Source organism: Charadrius vociferus, unplaced genomic scaffold, assembly GCF_000708025.1.
Source record: "Charadrius vociferus isolate BGI_N301 unplaced genomic scaffold, ASM70802v2 scaffold702, whole genome shotgun sequence".
NCBI classification, from domain to species: domain Eukaryota; kingdom Metazoa; phylum Chordata; class Aves; order Charadriiformes; family Charadriidae; genus Charadrius; species Charadrius vociferus.
In genome coordinates this window covers 364,191-384,699 of record NW_009647433.1, presented here as the reverse complement: position 1 = coordinate 384,699, position 20,509 = coordinate 364,191, and the positions used below count along the sequence as shown (strand labels likewise).

The 20,509-nt window shown below is 41.2% G+C and overlaps 1 protein-coding gene across 1 annotated transcript in view; it reads right to left on the bottom strand.

The window, feature by feature from the left end:
- The window catches only part of RANBP3 (RAN binding protein 3), a 44,791-nt gene extending 27,741 nt beyond the window's left edge, over positions 1–17,050 (bottom strand). Inside the window, exons 1-3 of the mRNA XM_009880612.1 lie at positions 16,955–17,050; positions 5,818–6,021; positions 52–88 (exon numbers count right to left, since the gene is read on the bottom strand). Of these exons, the coding sequence (XP_009878914.1) occupies positions 52–88; positions 5,818–6,021; positions 16,955–17,050 (337 nt within the window). The remainder of the gene's footprint in view (positions 1–51; positions 89–5,817; positions 6,022–16,954) is intronic.
- Between the last annotated feature and the right edge of the window lie 3,459 nt (positions 17,051–20,509).

The window sequence follows — 20,509 nt, the reverse complement described above, 5'->3', positions numbered from 1 at the left end:
CCTGGAGACACAAATACTCATGCATTTTAATCTAACATTCAAATCTCTTACCATCTCCATCTTCTGGACTTGATCCATCTGCTGATCTCTGCAATCAGATGATAGTGATAAAACAAAAATCACATACTGAACATTTCAATCTCTTTGGGTAATTCCAAATGTTTTAATCATCAGTTTGAAAATTTTTTTTCTTTACCATCAATGATGTAAGCTCGATGCAAAGCAGTATTTTTATGAGTCACATGAAGGCATATTGAGTTTCACCCAGATACTATTAAACAGTATTAATTCAAAATATTTAATTTACAAATAAAACACCTGAAAATTCACATCCAAGCACTATTATCCTTAGAGAACATGCAACAATTACAGTTACAATTTTCTATATATTGAAAATCTGAAAATGACAATTTTCAAATTTGGTTTGATTTCAAAAATATCATAGAAGTTCCAAACTCATCATGAACATACCCATTATTTGGGATTCCGTTCCAAAGCACTTCTCCTAATTAATGTAACTGACATCTGTTCCTTCCACAAAAGGACAGTGTTGGAGGACTGTCTATATGGAGCATGCTCTATAAACCAGTACTATGATATTTTGACAGGAATGAGCAATGGATAGTCTCCTAGCATCTTCCACAGTACCAGGAACAAAACAGGAAGCATCACAGGCTACCAACCATCACAAGATTCGAGAAGTTTTTAAACAAAATTTTCACATCTTTTCTGAGGATTTCTAGGTCTCTCTCCTCCTACTTGCTCTGCCAGTTCCTTAGCTGACACAATTCCCCTTGTTCCTGCAAAACATATTCCCATAATGGATTCCTTTCACTACGCAAGGTGGCCAGGGCAGCACTAGCACCTCCATCTCATTCCAGAACCTCTTGACGCGCTGGACCTTCTCCCTGGTCCAACACTACCCTTCCATCCCACTCCTGCCCTAGGACACACAGATACACACGTCCAGAGCCTGGCTGACTGGGGGAGGAACAGCAGCTCACAGCCAGAGCCCAGAGCTCGTCCTCCCCCACCGCAGCTACTCAGACTTTGGCATGGAGAACAGGCAGACACACAAGGATCGGGCAACGTGCAACAGGACTGGTTAAGACCGCACAGGACTATCATCTGAAAGATACACCTTGGACAGAAGAATGCCAGAAAGTAAAAAATTTTGTGTTTAGCACTGCATATATTTAGAATCTAGATACTACTGTGCTATCACTATTTCACTCAATGCCAATGAAAACCCATTTACACTGCATTTTGCCTAGGCAATTAAGTTTAAGGGGTTTTCTCTTTTGTTTTACATTAATAGAAAAGTATAGCGACTTCACTAGTATCCTAGTCAAGTACTTTTAAGACCTTTAGCGTACGGAATGCAAAGCTATTGACAGTTCTGGAAAACAATCCTCCACATCCACACACATCTATCAGCCCAATTGCATTAATACTGTATTTGATGATCCATGCTCTTCCTACATAATTGGTCAGCACTCCGCACTACTGGAAGATGATCTTATTAGGCATCTCCCCTGCCAACATACACTAGTTTCGCAAAGGATAAAGCTAAAGGGGAAAACCATGACACCATCTATCTGTTTCAGCACTCAGCACGTGAAGTCAGAAAAAAAAAAAAAAATCTATTTTGCACAGAAAGTGTTGTCACATACACCAGAAAATTGTTCCAATTTTTAGCAAAAATCCTGAAAGCAAAAGGAAACCATTTGGTTAAAATTCTGCATGAATGGAACTGCAGATCTCCATGTGCAAAAATCCTTAAAAATCGAGAAGCGATTTCCCCCCGAACTTCAAAAACTTAAGCTGTTACTAACACTTGCTGTATTCTCGATGCTCAAGTAACACAGACAAAATAAAAGTCAAACACAAGCTTGTATAGCACAAGCTTCAAATTGTCACATCACTGTCATTTCATTAACCGATGCAAGCACCATTATATACACCATCACTACATGTAGTGGGCAAGGAGCATCAATACCCAAACCCCACTCTGTAACCTACTGAGGGCAAAGCAGAGCTAAGTATCTGTTCTCTCTGAATTACTTCCATGCTTCCTAGTCCAACAGTTTTAGGAGATTAAAGCTATGCAAGAGCCCACATGACAAGTTACAGCCGTTACTGATATTGCCAACCCTAGTCAAAGTAGATGCTGCACAGAAGTAAAAAAGGACTTCCCTTTTTCTCAAATGTATTTTTTTCCTACATAGGCATCTAAATATTTAGATCCTTTGGTATGCTATAATGCTATTTGGTATGCTATAATAATTGACAGAGCGAGCAGTGTGTGTACGGGTAAGGATGGTAGGCCATCCTTACCCGTACACACACTGCTCGCTCTGTCAATTATTGCTTGGGGAAGTTGGGACAGACCTTGCAAATAACTCCTACCAGAGAAATGCAACAACAGACTTAAATCTTTCATGGACTCAAGAATTTAAAGGGCCAGGGAAGAAAAAAGCCATAATCCCTTAGGTTGATCCCCAGCACAGACAGGCAAAAGAACCTCGTTTACGTCTACCTCAGTACTGAAACTCCTGAGCACTTAAGATATTCAGGTTCAATTTTCTGCTTTCAAATGAATGAGAATATGCACAAGTTATTCCACTGCAGAGTCATCAACACTACTTGGAACTGTTGGAGTTGGTTTTGTTTGTTGTTTTTTTTTTTAAGTTTGTTATATTCTGCATCCAGTAAGAACACACACCTCTCTGTTTCCTTGCTTTTATTATAAAACTTGCTGTCATTATTCACTCCCCATTACTTGGGTGTTCACCTATCAGGTCTCCTCAACCTTGGATAAATCCCAAGTCTTCTCACTATAGTAATGCTTTCACCAACAACCAGTTTGCTCTTACATATCTTGGAAAATACTCCTAAATCCCTCATTGTTAGAAGAAAGGCTTTCAAGAAAATAAAGCTGTATGCAGATGACCTAATGAAGCCTGATTTCCCACAGATCCTTCCTAGATGACAAATGATGTGGAAGAACCTGCAGTGAGAAGTCAAATGCTTGAGGTAGCATGATGTTTTCTCCTCTGTCTAGTCTGCCCCTACCCACAGAGGAATCCAGAGCCAAGATCTCCACACCTCTCAGCAGCTTTGCTCTGATCTGACAGAGAGGTTAAGGCAGACGCCATGAGGCTGGGGGACACCAATAAACTCTATTAGCATAAGCTTCATTTTCTTATGAAGCCATGCTATAAAGTAAGTTAACACTGGAGCCAGAAGTTGCTTACCAGTGTTGTTTATTTGGGAGAGGCTGGGGAGACTAGACAAAAAAAAAGGGGGAATATATGCATGATAATCTTGACACACTGGAAAAAAAATCTGATTACAATTAGTGATAACCAACAGCAGTCCAGCCGTTCCACGACAGGCCTCTCTTTCCAGGCTACTCAGTCTGTACTTTAATGCAACAGATGTTTTACACAAGTATACTATACAACAGAAATGAAAGCCAGGACCACCTCATCCTATCAGGAACCATTAAAGCGACTCAACTTCTCTCCATCCAGTTCTTTGAAATCAGAAGCTGAAGAGACACTTAAACCAGTAACATCAAAATCCAACCTGCAATTTACTCCTCATTTAAGAACAGAAGGCACCTTTCACTTATTCCCTTCTCCGCTTACTTTTAGAAATCCAGCTACAGAAAAGTTGCAATTATTTCTAAATGGAGGTTTCTACAATTCTGACTTGTTTCTAATTGACCACACACACTTTTCAAAGGCTACCAACTGCTTTTTAAAAGTGCCAGTGAAAGTAATTAATCATCCCACAATGAAGTATAAACACTGCTTTACACCCATTACTTTCTCACACAGTAGTTACAACAAACTAACAGAACTTACACAAACTTCAACAAATCTGCCAGTTTTTGTTTAATCACAATAAAGAGAAGAAGCAGGGAAGGCAAGGGAGAATTCAGGGAAAGCAAAAAAAGACAACATAATTAGGTGAAATCTGGAAGAGTACACTTACAGTGTTTATCTTTGAAAAATACATTTAGGATGCAAAAAGTCTTATACAAAAGGATTTCAGAGCATGGTAGAGCAAGTCGCAATCCAGACATTTGCACATTTATAAGCATTCTTGAATTGCCATGGCTCTTGCTTAAAAGCTGTTCCAGAACCTCTCAAACAATGGAGTCCTGCTGGCACTGCTACATGCTGGCTTGGGTTATACAGCTGAAAGTCAAGACATCAAAACCAGCTCTGCAAGAGGCTGTATTTCAGGCCACACCGTGTTAACGTACAAACAATACCAAGTAAACAAGAAATATGCAGCGTCTCTTCTTCAGACTTCAGTCCTAATTCATCTACCTTCCCAAGGTCCTGTGAAGATGCTGAAACCTGCCCCAGCAAACCAGTATGAGGACTCTGAAGATGCATCGACCTTCTATATATTTCAATGTAAGAGACAGTTTTACTCTAAGAAACCAGGATCATTAGAAGAATGCTTGCCAGTGCGTACGCAGGCCAGTTACATGCCTATACCAAACACTGTACTACTCCATAAATTTAAGTGAACAGAGTAACGTTCAAGGATGCCTCGATATCTGTTGTGTACAGCCAAGAACTCCTGCATACATTCCCCAACAGCATTTTTTGTTCTTAAATTTCTTTCAGATCTGGGGTAAGATTTTCTGCCCTTTAAGAGCGAGTCTAAGATAACGACCACTTGCTGCAGTTTTCTTGAAAGTATGGTTTATACAGTTCTCTTGCCCAGTTCTAGTAACAGTGGCAATTTCAAATGATAGAAGACTGACATAGAAAGATGTGGCTATGTTTACCGGCTATATTTTAAAATACTAACCCTTGAAATCTTTAAACTTAAAAAAAGAAATTGAAATAGAAAAATTTCTGCAGCAGGTCTGCAAGAGCTGACAGCCTGGACCCCAAAAGGGGTTTAACCTACAGCTGTTTGTACCTTCTTAGGACAATCCATTCAGCACTGTGTTTACTTGAAATGGCCCATTCTTGAAAACAAAACAAAAAATCAAAACAAGAAAAGGGTGCAGGTACTGCGTTGAGTAGCCTTAACAGGCAAAGATCTATCAAAGAATACATGCCTAGTGTGCGTGGTCACAATGCATGCTAAGGTGATGCTCACCTGCACCAAGAAAATACACTCCACCACCCAGAAAGATTACAAACACTTAAAATTTCTTTGAAAGACTGTATGGTAGCAATTTGGTGATCTAATCTTTCAAAAAATAATTTGCTGCACCATCAGTAGAAAAAACTTAAATTAACAGCACTGACAGCTTTTCCTACCTCAACGTACTGATTTTGTTTGTCGTCCAAGTACCCAAATTCAAAATTCTGCTTTAGCATCTCTCTTGCTGCTTTTAATCTGTTAAGTACATTACAGGTGAGTGTGACAAGTTCCTGTTTATATCCAGTGGAAACGGAGCACACTTTGTCAAGCTGCAACATTATAGCTCAGAGGGACTAAACAATCCTTCTCTAAACTGCTCAAAGCAAATCCCTCATATATACCCACTTTCTCACTCACTTAGAAGAGTGCTCATCCTTAGCAAACACAAGAGTTTACACCCCAAATTTTGAAATTAATACTTGATGCGTCTTCTATAATAACACCCACTAGGGAGTCCCAAATTTCATTTCTACTAATTGAAACAATGGCTTAGAGGGGACTACCGCTTGAGATCAAAGAACCAGACACACAGTGAGCTGCACTACCTAAAGTTAACAATAACAGATTCCTCTTAGTAGAAGGGACTTTTTCTTTAATCCCCTCAGCAGCAGAAGTACTTGGTAGGTTCACACTTACCCCTGCCAGTTCTTGTTGAATAGGAGCAAGCTGGGCTTCACAAGCAGGACTCAGGGTAGCACTGACTGAGGCCACAGCGGGAGCAGGGTGCTCAGAGTCGTGCTCACCAGCTGATTCTGTGTCACCCAGACCATGGTGGGGGGGCTCAACCTCTCCCTGGGGGTCCTCGCCTGAATCCGACAAACCTTTTTGCTCTGCAGGGGACTGGGAGCAAAAAAGACAACGTCCCTTCAATGCAAGGCTGCAACATGAGAGAGCAGTCGTCCTAGTGAGAGGATCTGCTAACCCCTTTTTAAATTCCACTCTTTTCACAGTATGGCAGAAAGAATTGCTTGCCACTGAGACACCAATTAAAATACGCACAAACCAGGTAACAGAACCTGCTGACTGAATCAGCTTCCCCTCCCCACAAAAACCATCAGTCAGAGCAAATACACTTTTTTGAAAGTTAGCTAAAAATGTCAGTGTCCCTGGGAAAAGAGCATTTTTGCCAGCCACGGGGTTGTTGGGGTTTAACGCTTTCTCTCAAGGCCGGAAGGACAGCTAATTGCTTTTACCCCCAGATTCAGACATAAGAATTAAATAGACAATTCCTGTAAATAACTGTCCTTCACTGCTTCTTCACACACGTTTGAGGGAGATGGGGCTGATTATAAAATTCTCCACAGAAATTCACATAACATTCACACAAGACAAACAATCCTTTCATATTCATGCGACGGTGAATTATCTGAAAAACGACACCAATGTTTTCTTTTGTAAATTTAAAATTTTGCCCATCTGTTTCCAGGAGGAGGGTGACAGGATAGTGCGTGCACACTAATGGTATTTGATACTTGCTGAACTCCTGGGGCAGACTCTTCACATCTCTTCAGATTATTTAATGCTGCAGGTCCCCACTTGTAGAACAAAAACTAAGCATAACCATATACTGCACACATCTGGAGAATTAAAAAGTTAAAGGATTTGAGCATGAACAACTGCATTGTGATAAAGGACTAAATTACAGTCCATGGATAATATGCAGGACAAAGACATTCTCCCAGCTGCCATCTGTGGGCCAAGCCTCCTGGTGTCTTACGGTGAAGTATCTGGAGAACCAGGCAGGTGAAGATGTGGCTAAGAAGCACATAACCTTGGCTTGCTCTCTAAAAACGTTTAGTAGAATAAAGACAGACTAAAAATGCTCATCATTGCCCAGGTGTACGCAAAAGAGAGCAAACAGCAACCTCAAAAATAAACAGCAGCTTTTAAATCTTGAGGGCCCAAAGTTCTTCAGCTATAACTTGGCCTGTCCTCAAACAGATGCAATTATTAAAAGATTGCAATACATGCAATTTTATGAGCGGGTTCATTTCAATTTGTATTTTCAAAATTTTCTGGTTTTAACCTGAAGCTGGTATGAACAGACCCAAACACTAACTTAAAACTCCACAGAACAAGAGAGTAGAATTAAAGAATTATTTTGTTTGTCGCCAAAAATTAAACCAAGTCTAGCACTTGGCTATTCTTACCTCTTTGCTTCAGAAGAACAGCATGAAAAGGGTATCGGGAACCGGCCACAGCGCTTACAACATGTGTATGTTATTCATACATAAGGGCAAGGGGTAAACAGCTCAGTCCTCCACTTGATGTTTTATACCCATTACTCCTAGTTCAGTTTTTATGCTAAGCCTTACTTTCATAGAATCACAGACTGGTTTGGGTTAGAAGGGACCTTAAAGATCATCCAGTTCCAGCCCCCCTACCCTGGGCAGGGACACCTCCCACCAGCCCAGGTTGCTCCAAGCCCCATCCAACCTGGCCTTGAACACCTCCAGGGATGGGACAGCCACAGCTTCTCTGGGCAACCTGCGCCAGGGGCTCACCACCCACACAGTCAAGAAGTTCTTCCTCAGATCTCATCTAAATCTACCCTCTTCCAATTTGACAGAATCCAAAATTAACAGCATTCCAAACATGACCCAAATGGCTTTCTTCCCCTTCGAGGGGAGATAGTCATAAAAAAAGTAAAAGAATTAAGTCACAAGTTACCTGCATCACACTAACCACAAAGGCAATTATGTAAGGAGCAGCACTGAAGATTTGATTTTTCTCCTGGCTTATGCTGCACATGTTCTCTGGTCCTCTCACTGTGGTACCCCAAGTCCTAACCACGTACCTCACCCCCACACCTCTTCAACCCTGCCAAACCACCTCTGGCCATCCATGGGGCCAGAGGCAGTTCATCGGCACCGAGCAGAGAAAGCGGGGCCATAAACATTCCGGCTGCAAGGGAAGAAATTTGGGTCTCGTTCTCTAGTCAGGTTTCTAGTTTTCAGGAAACATGTAGAACAGTCTTAACATTTAAACCAGTGCAGCTGCTGTCCAGGAGACCGAGACAGCCCTGCTGTTATTCACACAGCCTTTGAAGAACCCTGGCACAGGGGACGCGACCATAAAAAACACAGCGAGTGAGAGCAGCCCTGAGGAGAAAGGCTTGGGGGTGTCGGTGGGTGAGAAGCTCCCCAGGAGCCGGCAATGTGCACTGGCAGCCCAGAAAGCCCCCCGCACCCCGGGCTGCATCCCCAGCAGCGTGGCCAGCAGGGCGAGGGGGGGATTGCGCCCCTCTGCTGCGCTCTGCTCTGGGGAGACCCCCCTGCAGTGCTGCCTCCAGCTCGGGGGGTCCCAACAGCAGAAGGACATGGAGCTGTTGGAGCGGGGCCAGAGAAGGCCCCGGAGATGCTGGGAGGGCTGGAGCCCCCTCTGCTGGGAGGACAGGCTGGGAGAGTTGGGGGGGTTCAGCCTGGAGAAGAGAAGGCTCCGAGGAGACTTTATAGTGGCCTTCCAGTATCTGAAGGGGGCCTACAGGAAAGCTGGAGAGGGACTTTCTATAAGGGCATGTAGTGATAGGACAAAGGGTGATGGCTTCAAACTGGAAGAGAGAAGATTTAGATTAGATATTAGGAAGAAATTCTTGGCTGTGAGGGTGGTGAGCCCCTGGTACAGGTTGCCCAGAGAAGCTGTGGCTGTCCCATCCCTGGAGGTGTTCAAGGCCAGGTTGGACGGGGCTTGGAGCAACCTGGGCTGGTGGGAGGTGTCCTTGCCCAGGGCAGGGAGTGGGACTGGGTGAGCTTTAAGGTCCCTTCCAACCCAAACAATTCTATGATTCTATACCCAAAACAGTACTAGGAAATAAGGATGGGACAGACGACCCTTGCCAAAAGCCAGAATGAACCTCAGGACGAGCTAACCATCCCAGTGATCTGAAGGCAACAGGGACCAATTAGGAAACTGTAGACAGACAGACTCTGGGGCTGAAGATGACTAAGAAGATTCATTGTCCATAAGAAACAAAATAATGCATAGGAAGATGGTATAGAAGTGTTTCTACATAAAAATTCCTAAATATCTTATTATTCTTCAGTCATAACACACACAGAATTTGGAGGGAAAAGGAGCAGGAATATAACTATGAAATCATGAGTGGCATATGGGATTCCCGGCAACACAGTGACTCCCACAGAGCAAGAACTGGAAAGCATCAAATTAAACTAAACTATCACAGGTTCAAGAAAACCAACACAAAACTAAAGGAGACAAAAACCCCATCGTGCCAAACTCCTTGTAAGAGGATCATGCAGATGGTAGTAGCTCACATACTTGGGTTCAGCAAGCAATTGGCAAAATTCAAAGAAAAAAAAAAAACAAATACCCTTACCAGCTATTTACACTGACTTCTAGCTACAGATCATAAAAAGGCCAATAATGCAAGAAGAGGCAAGATCATTCAACACACACTTGTGCTATATACTTAAAAGTGTAAATGACAATAAATTATTTTGCAAGTAATTCATATCGATACAGTTTAGAACATTTCAAAGTAGGCTAAGTAAACATGCATCAGAATTCACTAACTCTTGTAATATTTGACAAGTATTTTAAGAAGTGAAATAAGCAAGGTAACCTGCCAGCATAAGTCTGATTTCTATCCTAAGCAAAACTGGAATATGGGCTCCAAGACTCAGAAAAGAAACAAACCAAAAATAACACTTATTGCCAGTCACCACTTTTACGCAGAAAAATCTGATGCCAAGATGAGAACTTCTTTGCCAGGTCAATACATAAAATTATATTAAGAAAAAAAAAATCAATATATTAAATGGATCAGGCACTATCGCAAGCTTCAGAACTCTGTGAATAGTATGTGGCTTAACTCACGGAAGACAAAACCAACAAAGGCCTCGAGGATTTGTCAAACCAAAACTGCTCCAGACAGAATTCTGTACAGCTGTCTCAAAAAAGCACATCCAAGGGAAACTGCAAGCTCCTGAAATTCATTTCAGTCTTCAGTCATGCTTAATATTGAAAGTGTTTTCTGATCTCTTAAATTCGTAAGTTAGAAGTTCTGTTTCAAAGTTCTTTGGAGCTGGTGAAGAACAGTTCATTCTCTTCCTTTTTGCTGTAATGTGTTAGGTCTGTGATGTCTCCGTCTGAGCTGCCTCTTCTCTAGAGGAAGCATTCCTTATAAGTACAACTCTCAGGAGAACTCGGCAGAAATCTGTTCCTGTCTCTTAAATACTAAGGTAAAGATCAACGGAGAGACTAATAATGTTAGGAAGCCACCTACGCAAACTCACCTTGCTCAGCCAGATCAATCAACACCTATTTTATTAAAGCCCCCAAAAAATACACCTAGACTAAATATGTAAAAGTGTACTTGGAGATTTGGCTTCCTCTGCATTGCAGGAAATAAGGAGAGACATGAAGAAATACATAAAAGCTAAGATTAACATGATGCTAAAACCACCAAATATAGGCAAGGAAATAATACTCCTTTTTTATAAAGACTGGAACAAATACTCGTGTCAGTTTTTCCTCCCATTTTTAAGTTGTACTATTTATGCCTCCTTTCCTCATTTTTCCCAAACTAGCACCCACATCTAATGGCCCAAAAAGACTACTGTATCTTTTCACAATCTTTACCTGGTTAAAGCAGAGGACAACTCTTGCTAGTATTCTCAGCAGCCTTTTACATTACCAGCCTCTGTACTCCTCTAAGCTTTGCCTTGCACAACTGTCCTCTCCAAATACATTCGTCATTGTTATTCTAAGTGCACCAGTGTAGCAATACATTCACAACTACAAACTCTTTGGCATTAATTTTAAGTCCTTAAGTATACTTTTGACTTACAGCGAAGTTGAATCGGGTCTCCCTAACAAAACCGCTTGGCAGCTGTGCTAGCGATGCTAAGAGAGCCTGGGAAAGGAAATACTGTTGCTTCTCCCTATACAAGTTACTTCTGCCACAGTTTTCTCTCTCTTCTGCCACCATCCTAAACCTACAACTTACGCCCATAGCAGAAAGAGCACCTTCTAATTATCCACCTCCTCAAACCACCAAAAAACAGGCTTTTCCAAATCATGCTACATCAAACCAGGACTTCACCCAATCTCTACTTTATGTATCGTCTAATACAATTTCTCTTTTCTATACTCATGATCTTGCTCTCCAGACTACATGGGAATGCCACCTTTCTAATCACTGAAATCACTTTTACGACTCCACATCTATTTTTAAACCTCCACAGTTAAGACCATGTAACAACTTAATAACGTAAATCCTTGTTCGCTCCAGAACTACTCCCTTACCGTTACGATCCAGGTGCCAGTTACCCCCTTAAATTCTTTGCATCGTTTTGCAGCACCACTTAGGTATGGGACACGACCAAAGTATCATGTAACTTATCTTCCTCCAGAGCCACCCTTAAAAGCTCTCAATTCACCTACAGAAAGCAGTACATTGACCACAACTAGTCATATAACAAGCTAGAAATAAAGTGTTCTTTTATATATTCTACCATTACCCCCAACTCAGGCTGGTGGAGGGAAGAGGACAAGGTGCAAGCTACATAATAGACAATGACTTGCTTTATAGTGCAAAAATATTTTTTAAATGTGGATTGAGTATCTACCTTTTGTTGTACTCATGACTAGGGAGTCATGATGATCCTTGCGTTGTCAGAATCAATGAGGAGTGGAAGACGACCACAGCTCACACTTGCAGAACAAAGGACGCTACTCTAAAAGCATTTTTAACCAATTGTTTCTTTACAACACTACTGGTTAAATTTGTTGGAGCTACTATACCTACTTAAAAATGTGTAAATGCAAGGAAGAATTCAGAATAATTTGATCTCAGAAATCTATGTTCAAAGTTAACTCCAGTTAGCTTCATAAAATGACTTCAAGTAACCTATGGCCAGAAACTTGTCACAAAATGGTTTTATGCCAAAAGTTAAAATTAGTTTCAGAGCAGAAACACAAGTCTAACAAGTGACAAAAATTAACCATAGAACAAGTTGTATCTATCACCTGAAATCTTTAAAAGTACTTTAAAAGTACTATGAAAAGCACAGTATAATTCATATATTAGTTATCAGGCTAGATAATGGAGTAACAGTAATATTTATGCTTAACATAGCATAAATGTTAGGACTTCACGTTGCTTTCGGATCTTAACAGTTATGAGTCTTCATAATCTGATGCAATTTTCCAACTAGTGTCAGCACCAGAAGCTCTGCTTGTCAGAAAAATTAATAATAGCATATAAAAAGGACAATATTTGGATGCTATCATTCAGATATTTGCAAGACCTCTCTTTCACACATTGTAAAAATAGTTCTCAAAGAGTTAAGGACATATGAAAATGGAAACTCACTCAACAAATGTGGAAACAGCCAACTTTACGTTCACCATTAACTGATAGCTATAATGAAAATCAGAACTGACAGACTAATCCTGTTTTTTTAACTGCCAAAGAAAACAGCCAGAACCTCCTTACTGAAAGTAAAATTAAGGCATCGTTTCTGTACACCATGAACTCTTTGTCCCCTCTAAATAAACATGACAAACTGCATGTTCTGATGTTTTACTAAACTGTATACAACCTTAGGTGGAACAACCAGTTAAAAAATTAGTTTCCAGACTAGTATGCATTTTGTCCTGCAACATGCTGAATATTTTCCAACTTCTAGTTGAGAAATAGATGTCTGAAACCTTACAAGCACAACCTTAAGTAGAGATCTCTAGAAAAATAATGTTCTTTAACTTAATGGTAGACAACGTTAGCTCCAGAGAAGTCCGTTAAGACCACTGAACAATATCAACCCAGCCCTGATACTCAGAGGGCCTGCAGACACTGCAACAAAATAATTCTGCACAGGCTGCCCTGTTTGATGCAGAAGAGCACTAGGCAAACATCTACACAATCATCACGGACAACTAATTGAATACACAACGCAGTGCCTTCTCCTCACTCCCTGCTTATTGTCAGATCGCTGCGTTGGTGCTGAAAAGCCTCTGAACCCCTTGCATGCAGCCCCAGAGGAAAGCCAACTTGTTTTAACAGACATTTTGCAAAATTAAAATTGTAATTTACATAGAGAAATTACATATTTTAGAAGTGTGGCTTTTGTCAACTATTTTGAAGTTACTTTTGCATTTTCTTCAAAACTTTGCTTAAGGAAAATCTCCTCTTTTAATAGTTTTTCCTTGTTAACTTTAATAAGGATATCTTTTGTGGCAGGCAATGCACTTACCCAGATACCTTGCATGGAAACAATAACGGAGTTAACTGTTAACTGTAACACTTAGCTGTTAGTCTTTCCAAAAGTACAGTGAAAGGTGTCAACAAGTATGTAACCTGGAGTCACCTTTCCTTGATTACGTTGATGAAAGGGACACTCAGCTGTCCTGAATGCTACGTTCTGATATACAGAGCATATATTAAGTGGCTGTTACTTTTGGCTAACAGCACCACATTCTAACTCTATCACTATTGTATCAACACTACAAAAACAGCTCTGGGCACAAGAAACAAGCAGGCTTTGGCCCTTTATTTAATAAAACGGTCAGAAGCACAGCACTGATGGTTCTCTCGTTCTTTCTCTCCAGTCTCAAATACACACAGTATAAGCTACTAAAATGATTATTAACCACCCCCCTCCTCCTTTTAAGAAAATGGTACATCTCCATACATTACACTGTTTAACATAAACATGTATTTTTGTTACCAGATGTATTACACTTTGAAAACTGGCAACCAGGTGACAGATGCCACTGGTACACTCCTCATGAATTGCTTCAAGCAACAAGCCCCGTTCCCCAGCCAAGCTGGGCCTATTCCACACCAAGGTGGACTGCGGCCAGCCCCCTCTCCGGCATCAGCACTACTTCATTTTTAGATCAATTCCGATCTGTTTTCTAACACCCGTGCCTTCAGGGTGCTTGGCTCACCCACAGGCCTCATCACGGTGAGATAAGGTGCAGGACTGTGAGATGAGGTCCCTGCACCTCATCTCACGGTGGCTTTCTGGCTGTGCCGTGGCAGAGGCTATCCTGCACGCAGCTACCTACAGCATCACCACGGTCCTCAGCAGCCTCAGAGGCAGCTGGGAAGATTAAAACCCAGATCCCTCTCCCTGGATCCCTGGATCTTCCCTGCCAGCCCAAAGAGACACTGAGCCTTTAGTCACAATGTTTTATGACTGTTTTCTTGAGACATACCAGAGTGCAACAGCTCTGTCCCCCAGCCCAACACAGGAGCCTGCAGAGCCGAACACTGTGCGCAGGCCACTGGAAGTCTGCACTCTGTGCAGAAACAGAGGGTTCCACGTGAAGGCACTTGAGAGCACAAGGCCTGCCAGCTTGGCACTGAAGCACCAGGCCAGCAAAGAAAGGACACGGGACCACATCGCTCTGCTTGGGTTGCACGTCGCCATGATCACTGCTTCCAGGCTACCTGTGGAAGCACTGCCAGGTTAAAGGACACATGGTGAGAAAACTCACCATGGTGCAACTTCATGGAGCCTAAAGGGACAGCCTAAAGGGACAGCTTAAAGGGACAGCCTAAAGGGCCAGCCTAAAGGGACAGCTTAAAGGGACAGCCTAAAGGGCCAGCCTAAAGGGACAGCTTAAAGGGACAGCCTAAAGGGCCAGCCTAAAGGGACAGCTTAAAGGGACAGCCTAAAGGGCCAGCCTAAAGGGACAGCTTAAAGGGACAGCCTAAAGGGCCAGCCTAAAGGGACAGCTTAAAGGGACAGCCTAAAGGGCCAGCCTAAAGGGACAGCTTAAAGGGACAGCCTAAAGGGCCAGCCTAAAGGGACAGCTTAAAGGGACAGCCTAAAGGGCCAGCCTAAAGGGACAGCTTAAAGGGACAGCCTAAAGGGCCAGCCTAAAGGGACAGCTTAAAGGGACAGCCTAAAGGGCCAGCCTAAAGGGACAGCTTAAAGGGACAGCCTAAAGGGCCAGCCTAAAGGGACAGCTTAAAGGGACAGCCTAAAGGGCCAGCCTAAAGGGACAGCTTAAAGGGACAGCCTAAAGGGCCAGCCTAAAGGGACAGCTTAAAGGGACAGCCTAAAGGGCCAGCCTAAAGCTAAAGGGACAGCCTAAAGGGACAGCCTAAAGGGACAGCCTAAAGGGACAGCCTAAAGGGACAGCCTAAAGGGACAGCCTAAAGGGACAGCCTAAAGGGACAGCCTAAAGGGACAGCCTAAAGGGACAGCCTAAAGGGACAGCCTAAAGGGACAGCCTAAAGGGACAGCCTAAAGGGACAGCCTAAAGGGACAGCCTAAAGGGACAGCCTAAAGGGACAGCCTAAAGGGACAGCCTAAAGGGACAGCCTAAAGGGACAGCCTAAAGGGACAGCCTAAAGGAACAGCTGGTGACTGGGAACCGTTTCCTAGAAGAAAATACGCGTTCCAAACTGATAGCACAAACACTAGCACTCCCTTTGTTTACTCCATGTAAATTACCCCTGTAAAAAATGTAACTGGAAGGAACATCTCAAAAGTATTTACTCTACGATATATTTAAGTTCATCAGCTAATATTAAAAGAATGGCAGATTTAAATACTTTCCAAGCTGACAAAAGATTTCAAGCTCCTGCTGAGGAATATGCCTACTAAACCAGTGAGAAACCAACTCTTGTAATTGTCCCAAACCAAAGAAAAGCAACCTACTGCAAAATGGATCAACATCTCTATTCAAACATTTGAGAAGATTTCTGAGTGCACAGATAACATAACAACCCCGTGATTCGGGAGTGAATTGTGTACATGTGTAACTTCTCTTGGTTCCCACCAGCTTCAGCTGAAAGAAGGGTAACCTTGATCTTATTTTATTTTTTATAAATGTTAACAGTTTTTACTATTAACCAGGCAGAATTAAATACTGCAATATACTGAGATTCTTATTAATTTCTTTTACTAAAAAAAAATTACAATATAAAAAACTAGAAGGCTTACTGTTTAGGAAAAAAAAGTAAGGAAAAACACACCCTAGCACTCATCCAGAACATTTTGTGTGTCACTTTCAAAGTGAAGAGGAACACAAACTATACTGCACTCAGTCCAAACAGCCATGGTTTTCCATTACACCTATTTCAACTTAATAGCAAGTTCGCCTAAAGGGAAGGTCTTTCTCCTTCCTTCGACTCTCATTTCTCTCCTGAGCTCAACTCCTCTGCAGTCATAGGATGAGTTGCATCACCCTCTTGGTTCAACACAAGCCCACCCATGAACGCCTTCCAGCAGACTGTGGCCCAGCTCCAGCTCACCACAGCACTGCCTAACCGCTACCGCAGACCCAAAGGCAGGGACAGGAACACGTGGCAGGGGGAGAGGGACAGGTGAGGGAACAGGACTACCATTTTCCAAGGTAATTAAGACACCTCACAGCTTACTAACCAAAGATATGAGATACATTTACACATACGGAGGTGAAAAGCAATAATTTAGACCATGATTTTCTTGGCTTTGTATTAACTGTATTATCAGAAAAAGAAATTTTATCGTTTTCTCATGCAACTGCAGCTGTCACCACTTCTTTGCCACCTGTACCTTTCAAGATGAAGCTTTGAAGATACTTTTTCTCCCAGATTTGGTCCATCTTCTGTCTGAAGAGCTACTTGTTTCATGCCACCATCATACATCTTCCCACTTTTAGCCCTCCAGTACCTCTTCACCTTATGCCCATTAATAATGTTAATGCTCTATTATCCAACTTCAAAACAGTAGAGACAAACAGCTGCTCAACATGGAAGGAGTCAGTGCTACAGAACAAAACAAAAAACCCCAATATATCAACATCTCCTTACCTTCTGTGCTTTATCCTTCTGAAATACAAATACAGGTGGAGCAATGGCAGGTTTTTCTGTAAAAAGAGAAATCGTTGGTTTTTTTTCCACATTCATTATTGACTAATATGAAAGTGTTATGTTCTATGATGCTTTTACTGACAATGAATCCCTAAACCAGTTTAATCTCAGTTAGACAAATTGTTTTGACCAGTTCCAGTTAACATGTAATTATAAGGACCTGGTGTTCAAAAGGAAGAAGCAGTGTTTTAAAAACAATACAACTGAAAGCTATTTGTCTTTTCCCTCCAGATCTCTCTATTTCAAATGAGTATGTTCATCGTACTTAGGTACATCATCAGGAAAAGGCCCTTTGCTGCCGCAGTTTACTTTCTGAACACATGTAAGTTTTGCATGCAAAGGTTTTTCCTTCCCCAGTAATGCACTAATGCAAAGGGAGTTTTGCTGTGCACATCCACATACCCCTTCTTAAAGGTCACCTAACTCTGACACTTGATTATACTTGTTTTTCATTACCACTGAAAACTTTAGAAACGTCCTAAATCTTCAATGTTCGCAGGTCTACAATGTAAACCATATATTCTACATATATTATTACAAAGACACCAGTCTTTCCTGCATAATTTAAGAGCACATCTGCTTTCTACTTGAAGTTCCAACTGAAATATTAGTGGGGCGCTATTTTCTAAATAAGCACATCAACCTTTAGTCTTCAAGAACAGAATGAATTGCTAGAATACATGTATTTTTTCCATTGTCCTTAATGACCTCAAAACTACCTCAATGTCCTTACTGACCAAAAAAAAAAAAAGAAGGGGGAGAGGGCAGATAAACCAGAAATGAGCTTTCCTGAATTTAACAAACTGATACAGCTTGTGCATGAGTTGCACTTGAAAAGTAACTGTACATACACTATGCAGTCAGTAGCCCTGCTATATGTTTGCAGGGATAAAAATGAGTACAACATTTAAGTCCATTTTCAGAGTGAGACTACTGTGAAACAATGGGATTTGGGAAGAGCTGTATTTTGGCTAATTTATTTGCAAAAGTTCCATCTTTGCAATTATTCACTCTTACAAACAAGACTAGACATTTAAGAAATTTTAAATTTTTAAAACTAAGAATTTGAAAGGCTACCATAAAAAAAAACCAAACAAAGTCATCAAGAAGAATCACCTTGTACCTTAAAAAAAAAAAAAAAAAAGACAGTATCACAAAAACCTCCATAAATCAATGGCAGTAAACTACTTGTGTCAGCATATAAGGAAAAGGAGAAAAGACTGTCTGTTTGGGAACTGCTAGCTATTAGATCAGTTTAACTGAAAAAGTTAAACTTTACCTGACAAACATAAAAATTGTGACAATTATTCTAAGAAGTCTGTGCATTTATCTGTGAAGATGGAAAACCCTCTTTCCACTCTTCTGTGGGTCTAACTCAGAAGGATAACCCAGCAAAAACACCACAAGAGTGATTTTGCAAGACTGGCATAACTTGTTCTACAAAAGGTAAAATTAATTAGGAAATAGAGCTCCTTACTGCAGCACTTTCGCTGCTCCTTTTTTTCCTTCTTTTCCAAGTTCCTCTATCCATCAAATACTGCTGAATCTTAAAAATGCTTATTAACAAGAGCAATGCAGACAATCTATTTCAAAAATGAAAACCAACCTACTAACTAATGAAGGTCATCAACAAAGACTTAACTGCTATACCTGTCCCCAAAAAAGTTTGTTGAAACAAGCCAGGGATCTCTTATGATTCCCTTGGCCTCAGTAAAACCTGCCTGTGGGAGGCTCCGCTCATGTAAGGTCCAAGCTTTTAACCCTTCAAAGTGCTGTTCATTTCTTTATACCACATTTGGTAGACTTTAGTATTCATTAATACTGTAATTACAGCAACAAGTAAGTAGCATGCATTCTACCAAACTACTTTATTCCAAGACTGCCAAACCAGTCAATAAAATCCTGTATTAGTGTTCTTCCCTTTTGGGGATCTGCCCAAAGCAGGACTTCATTGTGTAATGCACAACATACAAGAGACTCCTGTACCAAATTCCACAGATACCAAAGAGAACCAAACAGAAAAGAACTACTTGCCTATTTGGTGCTTAATAAAGGATTGAAGTACTGAGAGGGAAGAAAGCAAACAATAAAAAAGCAGATCCAAAACCAACGCAAAGCGCAGAGGAAACATGGGATGGACGGCAAAAGGCTAGAATGGGGAGCCAAAGAAGTTGATGCAAAGGAACAGACAAAATAGGAGATGGAGTGTGGTGATAGAAAACTGAGTACTCACAAAAAAAGAACAGGGATGCCAGGAACAGCAGAAAGCTCACAGGAACAACAACAAAAAAAATTGAAGAGCCAAAGAAAAAAAATGGAGGGGAAAAAAAAAAATCAAATATTAGAGACTGTGCCGGCTATGGCAAATGAGACTGGGAAAAGCAGCTAGTTAAACAAACTACGTCCAGTCCTGTTAGTCAAGGTGGAAAAGATAACACTTGTGCAACACACAAGAGTTTCTACCCACTGAAGGAACACAGTCTTCCAGTTCTCAAGATACAGGAATCTCATTATTACTCTTGCTGGCTGTGAGACCAACTGACAGGATGGCATCTGGCAGGAATAACGAGGAGACAGCAGGCACTCACAGCTACCAACTACACCTGCGGTTAGTCAGGTACCTCCTTTACCAGGGAACACTCGTTCACCATGGCCTTTCTAAAGTCTGCAACAAGACCACAATGCTGGAAGTGTTTCCCTAATTCTAGCCCAAGGCAAGAAGGGATCGCTAGATTGTCTAATCAGATCACCTTCATTAAACACTGCATATTTTTCTGAGCCTTATTGTTTTGGGGAAACATTTTCAAAGGCATCAATTATTGAAGATATTAAAAGCAAAGGATTATTGCCCTCAATCATCCATTACCTCACATAGTAAAAAATTTCAGTACCAAATTTCCCATTCAAATGTCTGGCTTCAGCTTTCAGTTCATATTCCTACTTATGTTTTTTGAATTCATTTATGTACTAGATAAAGAGCTCTCTAGCATTTAATGTTTTTCCTACAAAAGCACTTACACAAACCATGTTTTCCTATTGACTGAAGAACCCCTACAACAGGTTTTATTTTTGTAGAACAGAAATGCACGTTAGGTAGTTGGAGTCTTTTCCCACATGGTGAGATTGGCAGCTTATTAAGTGCTACTCCAAAATAAGAATTACACTGTCATTTCTACTAGCCAACAAAGGCGGACAGTCATGTCTGCACTTCGTAAGCATGCTTCCAATCCACCAAAGTGTCTGAAGGATGACCTACAGTGAAATGGATCTGTCAGGTCCACAGAACTGTCACCAAGGTAAAGGGAAAATAAAGCAGGATAAAGGATGGGAAAAAAAAAAACAAACAACTTTCAAACTTCAGGTAAAACACATGTAAAATAACATGAGATCTTCTCCTTTATCTAAAATAGGAAGAGAGACAGCACATAGTTCTTAAATATTGTGGAACAGACTTGTTTTTTCTCCAGACAAGCAAAAAGAAACAAGGTGCAGAAA